The sequence below is a fragment of the Coregonus clupeaformis genome, unplaced genomic scaffold, assembly GCF_020615455.1.
Source record: "Coregonus clupeaformis isolate EN_2021a unplaced genomic scaffold, ASM2061545v1 scaf0716, whole genome shotgun sequence".
Classification (NCBI taxonomy): Eukaryota; Metazoa; Chordata; class Actinopteri; order Salmoniformes; family Salmonidae; genus Coregonus; species Coregonus clupeaformis.
The window spans coordinates 209,030-219,185 of NW_025534171.1; the positions used below are offsets into that span (position 1 = coordinate 209,030).

Consider the following 10,156-nt stretch of genomic DNA (forward strand, 5'->3'; position numbering starts at 1 on the left):
ACTGACTTTTACATTCCATTCATACATTCACTTGGGATGGAAACGCTTTCTAAATGTGTGTGTTGATATAATATAACAAGTACAGCTGCACTAAACCCCCAGTGTTGATATAATATAACAAGTACAGCTGCACTAAACCCCCAGTGTTGATATAATATAACAAGTACAGCTGCACTAAACCCCCAGTGTTGATATAATATAACAAGTACAGCTGCACTAAACCCCCCAGTGTTGATATAATATAACAAGTACAGCTGCACTAAACCCCCAGAGTTGATATAATATAACAAGTACAGCTGCACTAAACCCCCAGTGTTGATATAATATAACAAGTACAGCTGCACTAAACCTTTGTGTTGATATAATATAACAAGTACAGCTGCACTAAACCCCCAGAGTTGATATAATATAACAAGTACAGCTGCACTAAACCCCCAGTGTTGATATAATATAACAAGTACAGCTGCACTAAACCTTTGTGTTGATATAATATAACAAGTACAGCTGCACTAAACCCCCAGTGTTGATATAATTTAACAAGTACAGCTGCACTAAACCTTTGTGTTGATATAATATAACAAGTACAGCTGCACTAAACCCCCAGTGTTGATATAATATAACAAGTACAGCTGCACTAAACCCCCAGTGTTGATATAATATAACAAGTACAGCTGCACTAAACCCCCAGTGTTGATATAATATAACAAAAACCCAGTTTTATCGTTCTGAACCAATAAAACGAGCACCTTCCCTCTGAAGAGAAATGGTTGCTACCTGGAGCAAAACAATACATCAACCTTGCGTTTTCATTTGAGCTGGTAAGCAAAAAGCTAACTAAGGTAACTAGCTTTTTGATGGACTGTAGAAGACTAGTTTGCGTGGTCAGCGTGGTGACGTGAAGATATTGTGACTAATGTGGTAGTTCCATTTCTCTGAAAGTTAGCGATTCGTTAGCAAGAGACTTATTTTGAGCACATTGTCACGAATTCAGCCGAGGCTGCCCCTCCTCCTTGCTCGGGCAGGTTTCGGCGTTCGTCGTCACCGGCTTACTGGCCACTACCGCTCCATTTATCATCACTCCATTTGTCTTGTCTTGTCGTGTCTTGTCAATCACACACACCTGGTACTCATTCCCTCATTAGTCTAGTGTTCTCTTTGTCCTTTGAGAGTGATTGTTCATTGTGAGAGTGGGTAGCTCGGTTGAGCTACTCTTTCCTTGTATGTAGCCAAGGTGGATTTTTCCCTTGTGCTAGTTTCGTTTTGACGCTTGCTGTGCTTTATTCGTGTACACTGAATAAACTCTGATTTTCGGTGTTTTACCTCCTGCGCCATTCAAACCTCATCACACACATAAAGGCTTCATAATTCATAAAGGTCATGTTAACTGACTGATATTATCTCACAGAACAAAACCTATAAGATCTCCAAAGCCTGTGTTAACCTATCCCAAAACCCCATTATTTCCCCGCTTCATTTCTCCCATAGCAACGGCCAACGAACCAGAGGTAGAAAATGCTGCCTCCTTTCAGTTTTTTAGGACTACAATCTGGCGAGCTCTATAGGATAGAATATAATATCTAAAGAGCTGATGGTCTCATCATGTCCTGTAGGGGGACCTCTATCTTTAATAATGTGAACATCTCTACAGTCTGAACCAGTCATTTGCATGATGTATTCAGATCATCAGTGTCCCTCCCACTTCACTGACATGTTCAATATGGTGAAACCTGCCGTGGTCTACTGATTGTCATCTATTCATCTATGTGACACTCCTCTTTTATTCTGTACATTGATACCAGACTCTTTCCAGCACTCTCACATATAACGTGATCAAACATGTTCACATTTCTCTTCACTGTTACTGTCTTAGTGCTTTGTGTTGCAGGTACAGTTTCATAATGTTTCATTTATTTAACCAGGAAAGTTGAGAAGTAAATTGTTATTTACAATGATGGCCTTCTATAGTTATAGAAATTGATGTTTCCAAGCATACGTTCACTTCACCTGAGTCTTGATGTATTCAGGTCTAACTGTATCTAACTCTATTGATTTCATTCTCACTGTATCCTTACAGGTCTTGTTGAGGGGAGTGAAGTCACTCAGACACCCACCATACTCTGGGGACTGAAAGACAGTGATGCTCAGATGAACTGCAGTCACACTAAGGGAGCTGGCTACAACCAGATGTACTGGTATAGACAGCGTCCAGGAGAGGGAATGAAGCAGGTTGCCTTCACAAGTAGTTATAGCAAACCAGACTATGGAGCCTTCGGTGAAGACAAATATCCAACTGTTAAGACAGATGCTGAGAGTGGATCTTTCACAGTGAAGAAGGTGGAGGCAGGAGACAGCGGCATGTACTTCTGTGCTGTGAGTGAACACAGTGATACAGACGACAAGTACAGCTGCACAAAAACCCCAGAGTTGATATAATATAACAAGTACAGCTGCACAAAAACCCCAGAGTTGATATAATATAACAAATACAGCTGCACTAAACCCCCAGTGTTGATATAATATAACAAGTACACTGCACTAAACCCCCAGTGTTGATATAATATAACAAGTACAGCTGCACTAAACCCCCAGTGTTGATATAATATAACAAGTACAGCTGCACTAAACCCCCAGTGTTGATATAATATAACAAGTACAGCTGCACTAAACCCCCAGTGTTGATATAATATAACAAGTACAGCTGCACTAAACCCCCAGAGTTGATATAATATAACAAGTACAGCTGCACTAAACCCCAGTGTTGATATAATATAACAAGTACAGCTGTACTAAACCCCCAGTGTTGATATAATATAACAAGTACAGCTGCACTAAACCCCCAGAGTTGATATAATATAACAAGTACAGCTGCACTAAACCTCCAGTGTTGATATAATATAACAAGTACAGCTGCACTAAACCCCCAGTGTTGATATAATATAACAAGTACAGCTGCACTAAACCCCCAGTGTTGATATAATATAACAAGTACAGCTGCACTAAACCCCCAGTGTTGATATAATATAACAAGTACAGCTGCACTAAACCCCCAGTGTTGATATAATATAACAAGTACAGCTGCACGAAACCCCCAGTGTTGATGTAATATAACAAGTACAGCTGCACCAAACCCCCAGTGTTGATATAATATAACAAGTACAGCTGCACTAAACCCCCAGTGTTGATATAATATAACAAGTACAGCTGCACTAAACCCCCAGTGTTGATATAATACAACAAGTACAGCTGCACTAAACCCCCAGTGTTGATATAATACAACAAGTACAGCTGCACTAAACCCCCAGTGTTGATATAATACAACAAGTACAGCTGCACTAAACCCCCAGTGTTGATATAATATAACAAGTACAGCTGCACTAAACCCCCAGTGTTGATATAATATAACAAGTACAGCTGCACTAAACCCCCAGTGTTGATATAATATAACAAGTACAGCTGCACTAAACCCCCAGTGTTGATATAACAAGTACAGCTGCACGAAACCCCCAGTGTTGATATAATATAACAAGTACAGCTGCACTAAACCCCCAGTGTTGATATAATATAACAAGTACAGCTGCACTAACCCCCCAGTGTTGATATAATATAACAAGTACAGCTGCACTAAACCCCCAGTGTTGATATAATATAACAAGTACAGCTGCACTAAACCCCCAGTGTTGATATAATACAACAAAAACCCAGTTTTATCGTTCGGAACCAATAAAACGAGCACCTTCCCTCTGAAGAGAAATGGTTGCTACCTGGACCAAAACAATACATCAACCTTGCGTTTTCATTTGAGCTGGTAAGCAAAAAGCTAACTAAGGTAACTAGCTTTTTGGTGGACTGTAGAAGACTAGTTTGCGTGGTCAGCGTGGTGACGTGAAGATATTGTGACTAATGTGGTAGTTCCATTTCTCTGAAAGTTAGCGACACGTTAGCAACAGACTTATTTTGAGCACATTGTCACGAATTCAGCCGAGGCTGCCCCTCCTCCTTGCTCGGGCAGGTTTCGGCGTTCGTCGTCACCGGCTTACTGGCCACTACCGCTCCATTTATCATCACTCCATTTGTCTTGTCTTGTCGTGTCTTGTCAATCACACACACCTGGTACTCATTCCCTCATTAGTCTAGTGTTCTCTTTGTCCTTTGAGAGTGATTGTTCATTGTGAGAGTGAGTAGCTCGGTTGAGCTACTCTTTCCTTGTATGTAGCCAAGGTGGATTTTTCCCTTGTGCTAGTTTCGTTTTGACGCTTGCTGCGCTTTATTCGTGTACACTGAATAAACTCTGGATTTCGGTGTTTTACCTCCTGCGCCATTCAAACCTCATCACACACATAAAGGCTTCATAATTCATAAAGGTCATGTTAACTGACTGATATTATCTCACAGAACAAAACCTATAAGATCTCCAAAGCCTGTGTTAACCTATCCCAAAACCCCATTATTTCCCCGCTTCATTTCTCCCTTAGCAACGGCCAACGAACCAGAGGTAGAAAATGCTGACTCCTTTCAGTTTTTTAGGACTACAAGCTGGCGAGCTCTATAGGACAGAATATAATATCTAAAGAGCTGATGGTCTCATCATGTCCTGTAGGGGGACCTCTATCTTTAATAATGGGAACGTCTCTACAGTCTGAACCAGTCATTTGCATGATGTATTCAGATCATCAGTGTCCCTCCCACTTCACTGACATGTTCAATATGGTGAAACCTGCCGTGGTCTACTGATTGTCATCTATTCATCTATGTGACACTCCTCTTTTATTCTGTACATTGATACCAGACTCTTTCCAGCACTCTCACATATAACGTGATCAAACATGTTCACATTTCTCTTCACTGTTACTGTCTTACTGCTCTGTGCTGCAGGTACAGTTTCATAATGTTTCATTTATTTAACCAGGAAAGTTAAGAACAAAATACTTCTTTACAATGACGGCCTTCTATAGTTATAGATATTGATGTTTCCAAGCATACGTTCACTTCACCTGAGTCTTGATGTGTTCAGGTCTAACTGTATCTAACTCTATTGATTTCATTCTCACTGTATCCTTACAGGTCTTGTTGAGGGGAGTGAAGTCACTCAGACACCCACCATACTCTGGGGACTGAAAGACAGTGATGCTCAGATGAACTGCAGTCACACTAAGGGATCTACCTACTACCAGATGTACTGGTACAGACAGCGTCCAGGAGAGGGAATGAAGCAGGTAGTCTTCACAAGTAGTTTTAGCAAACCAGACTATGGAGCCTTCGGTGAAGACAAATATCCAACTGTTAAGACAGATGCTGAGAGTGGATCTTTCACAGTGAAGAAGGTGGAGGCAGGAGACAGCGGCATGTACTTCTGTGCTGTGAGTGAACACAGTGATACAGACGACAAGTACAGCTGCACAAAAACCCCAGTGTTGATATAATATAACAAGTACAGCTGCACTAAACCCCCAGAGTTTTTTCTCTCTCTCTCTCTCTCTTTCTCTCTCTCTCTCTCTCTCTCATCTTCTCTCCACCTCTCCTCTCTCTCTCTCTCTCTCTCTCTCTCTCTCTCTCTCTCTCTCTCTCTCTCTCTCTCTCTCTCTCCTTTCTCGCTCTCTCCTTTCTCTCTCTCTCTCTCTCTCTCTCTCTCTCTCTCTCTCTCTCTCTCTCTCTCTCTCTCTCTCTCTCTCTCTCTCTCTCTCTCTCTCTCTCTCTCTCTCTCTCTCTCTCCCTCTCCTCTCTCTCTCTCTCTCTACAGGAGAGTCATTTAGTAGCATGGTTAATCAGAGCCCTGTTGCACTAATAGAAGGACCTGGAGGAAACGTTCAACTCACCTGCAGACAGACTGTTCCTAACTACTACAGTCGTGGTCAAAAGTTTTGAGAATGACACAAGTATTGGTCTTCACAAAGTTTGCTGCTTCATTGTTATGAGATATTTTTGTCAGATGTTACTATGGTATACTGAAGAATAATTACAAGCATTCCATAAGTGTCAAAGGCTTTTATTGGCAATTACATTAAGTTTATGCAAAGAGTCAATATTTGCAGTGTTGACCCTTCTTTTTCAAGACCTCTGCAATCCGCCCTGGCATGCTGTCAATTAACTTCTGGGCCACATCTGACTGATGGCAGCCCATTCTTGCATAATCAATGCTTGGAGTTTGTCAGAATTTGTGGGGTTTTGGTTGTCCACCCGCCTCTTGAGGATCGACCACAAGTTCTCAATGGGATTAACGTCTGGGGAGTTTCCTGGCCATGGACCCAAAATGTTGATGTTTTGTTCCCGAGCCACTTAGTTATCACTTTCGCCTCATGGCAAGGTGCTCCATCATGCTGGAAAAGGCATTGGTCGTCACCAAACTGTTCTTGGATGGTTGGGAGAAGTTGCTCTCGGAGGATGTGTTGGTACCATTCTTTATTCATGGCTGTGTTCTTAGGCAAAATTGTGAGTGAGCCCACTCCCTTGGCTGAGAAGCAACCCCACACATGAATGGTCTCAGGGTGCTTTACTGTTGGCATGACACAGGACTGATGGTAGTGCTCACCTTGTCTTCTCCGGACAAGCTTTTTTCCCGGATGCCCCAAACAATCGGAAAGGGGATTCATCAGAGAAAATGACTTTACCCCAGTCCTCAGCAGTCCAATCCCTGTACCTTTTGCAGAATATCAGTCTGTCCCTGATGTTTTTCCTGGAGAGAAGTGGCTTCCTCGCTGCCCTTCTTGACACCAGGCCATCCTCCAAAATTCTTCGCCTCACTGTGCGTTCAGATGCACTCACACCAGCCTGCTGCCATTTCTGAGCAAGCTCTGCACTGGTGGTGCCCCGATCCCACAGCTGAATCAACTTTAGGAGACAGTCCTGGTGCTTGCTGGACTTTCTTGGGCGCCCTGACGCCTTCTTTACAACAATTGAACCTCTCTCCTTGAAGTTCTTGATGATCCGATAAATGGTTGATTTAGGTACAATCTTACTAGCAGCAATATCCTTGCCTGTGAAGCCCTTTTTGTGCAAAGCAATGATGACGGCACGTGTTTCCTTGCAGGTAACCATGGTTAACAGAGGAAGAACAATGATTTCAAGCACCACCCTCCTTTTAAAGCTTCCAGTCTGTTATTCTAACTCAATCAGCATGACAGAGTGATCTCCAGCCTTGTCCTCATCAACACTCTCACCTGTGTTAACGAGAGAATCACTGACATGATGGCAGCTAGTCCTTTTGTGGCAGGGCTGAAATGCAGAGGAAATGTTTTTTGGGGATTAAGTTCATTTTCATGGCAAATAGGGACTTTGCAATTAATTGCAATTCATTTGATCACTCTTCATAACATTCTGGAGTATACAGTGGGGAAAAAAAGTATTTAGTCAGCCACCAATTGTGCAAGTTCTCCCACTTAAAAAGATGAGAGAGGCCTGTAATTTTCATCATAGGTACACGTCAACTATGACAGACAAAAGGAGGAAAAAAAATCCAGAAAATCACATTGTAGGATTTTTAATGAATTTATTTGCAAATTATGGTGGAAAATAAGTATTTGGTCAATAACAAAAGTTTCTCAATACTTTGTTATATACCCTTTGTTGGCAATGACACAGGTCAAACGTTTTCTGTAAGTCTTCACAAGGTTTTCACACACTGTTGCTGGTATTTTGGCCCATTCCTCCATGCAGATCTCCTCTAGAGCAGTGATGTTTTGGGGCTGTCGCTGGGCAACACAGACTTTCAACTCCCTCCAAAGATTTTCTATGGGGTTGAGATCTGGAGACTGGCTAGGCCACTCCAGGACCTTGAAATGCTTCTTACGAAGCCACTCCTTCGTTGCCCGGGCGGTGTGTTTGGGATCATTGTCATGCTGAAAGACCCAGCCATGTTTCATCTTCAATGCCCTTGCTGATGGAAGGAGGTTTTCACTCTAAATCTCACGATACATGGCCCCATTCATTCTTTCCTTTACACGGATCAGTCGTCCTGGTCCCTTTGCAGAAAAACAGCCCCAAAGCATGATGTTTCCACCACCATGCTTCACAGTAGGTATGGTGTTCTTTGGATGCAACTCAGCATTCTTGTCCTCCAAACACGACGAGTTGAGTTTTTACCAAAAAAGTTCTATTTTGGTTTCATCTGACCATATGACATTCTCCCAATCCTCTTCTGGATCATCCAAATGCACTCTAGCAAACTTCAGACGGGCCTGGATATGTACTGACTTAAGCAGGGGGACTGCAGGATTTGAGTCCCTGGCGGCGTAGTGTGTTACTGATGGTAGGCTTTGTTACTTTGGTCCCAGCTCTCTGCAGGTCATTCACTAGGTCCCCCCATGTAGTTCTGGGATTTTTGCTCACCGTTCTTGTGATCATTTTGACCCCCACAGGGTGAGCTCTTGCGTGGAGCCCCAGATCGAGGGAGATTATCAGTGGTCTTGTATGTCTTCCATTTCCTAATAATTGCTCCCAGAGTTGATTTCTTCAAACCAAGCTGCTTACCTATTGCAGATTCAGTCTTCCCCAGCCTGGTGCAGGTCTACAATTTTGTTTCTGGTGTCCTTTGACAGCTCTTTGGTCTTGGCCATAGTGGAGTTTGGAGTGTGACTGTTTGAGGTTGTGGACAGGTGTCTTTTATACGGATAACAAGTTCAAACAGGTGCCATTAATACAGGTAACGAGTGGAGGACAGAGGAGCCTCTTAAAGAAGAAGTTACAGGTCTGTGAGAGCCAGAAATCTTGCTTGTTTGTAGGTGACCAAATACTTATTTTCCACCATAATTTGCAAATAAATTCATAAAAATCCTACAATATGATTTTCTGGATTTTTTTTTCTCAATTTGTCTGTCATAGTTGACGTGTACCTATGATGAAAATTACAGGCCTCTCTCATCTTTTTAAGTGGGAGAACTTGCACAATTGGTGGCTGACTAAATACTTTTTTTCCCCACTGTATGCAAATTGCCATCATAAAAACTGAGGCAGCAGACTTTGTGAAAATTAATATTTGTGTAATTCTCAAAACTTTTGACCACGACTGTACAAGCTGGCGAGCTCTATAGGATAGAATATAATATCTAAAGAGCTGATGGTCTCATCATGTCCTGTAGGGGGACCTCTATCTTTAATAATGGGAACGTCTCTACAGTCTGAACCAGTCATTTGCATGATGTATTCAGATCATCAGTGTCCCTCCCACTTCACTGACATGTTCAATATGGTGAAACCTGCCGTGGTCTACTGATTGTCATCTATTCATCTATGTGACACTCCTCTTTTATTCTGTACATTGATACCAGACTCTTTCCAGCACTCTCACATATAACGTGATCAAACATGTTCACATTTCTCTTCACTGTTACTGTCTTACTGCTCTGTGCTGCAGGTACAGTTTCATAATGTTTCATTTATTTAACCAGGAAAGTTAAGATCAAAATTCTTATTTACAATGACGGTCAACTATAGTTATAGATATTGATGTTTCCAAACATACGTTCACTTCACCTGAGTCTTGATGTATTCAGGTCTAACTGTATCTAACTCTATTGATTTCATTCTCACTGTATCCTTACAGGTCTTGTTGAGGGGAGTGAAGTCACTCAGACACCCACCATACTCTGGGGACTGAAAGACAGTGATGCTCAGATGAACTGCAGTCACACTAAGGGACTAAGCTACTTCCAGATGTACTGGTACAGACAGCGTCCAGGAGAGGGAATGAAGCAGGTAGCCTTCACTTCTCCCAATTCCAAATCTGAGTATTCAGGGGATTTCAGTGAAGACAAATATCCAACTGTTAAGACTGCAGCTGAGAGTGGATCTTTCACAGTGAAGAAGGTGGAGGCAGGAGACAGCGGCATGTACTTCTGTGCCGTGTATGAACACAGTGATACAGACGACAAGCACAGCTGCACAAAAACCCCAGAGTTCACATAATATATCAGGCTATGATCGCATCCTCTGGTACAAGCAATCCAACTACAGAGAATTAGTCCTTTTAGGATACCTGTTTGGGAAAACTGGATATCCTGAGGCTGGATTTGATATTGAAGGAGATGCTAATGCAGGTGGTACCAGCACCTTAACCATCAATCAACTAACTCCAGATAGCAGTGCTGTGTATTACTGTGCCGCTAGTTTACACAGTGCATCAGATCTCCCTCTCTGCTCTACGACAACCTGCTTCCTGTCCCAC

The 10,156-nt window shown here is 42.3% G+C and overlaps 3 gene segments (V, D, J or C); all 3 read left to right on the plus strand.

Moving 5' to 3' along the window:
* The first annotated feature begins 1,707 nt into the window (after window positions 1-1,707).
* Window positions 1,708-2,433, plus strand: LOC123485520. The segment is given in 2 exon segments: window positions 1,708-1,885; window positions 2,075-2,433. Coding segments are annotated over 2 exon segments (408 nt in total).
* A 2,260-nt stretch (window positions 2,434-4,693) lies between these two features.
* On the plus strand, window positions 4,694-5,420 carry LOC123485521. The segment is given in 2 exon segments: window positions 4,694-4,872; window positions 5,062-5,420. Coding segments are annotated over 2 exon segments (408 nt in total).
* Window positions 5,421-9,167: 3,747 nt separating this feature from the next.
* LOC123485522 lies at window positions 9,168-9,897 on the plus strand. The segment is given in 2 exon segments: window positions 9,168-9,346; window positions 9,536-9,897. Coding segments are annotated over 2 exon segments (411 nt in total).
* The last annotated feature ends 259 nt before the right edge of the window (window positions 9,898-10,156 follow it).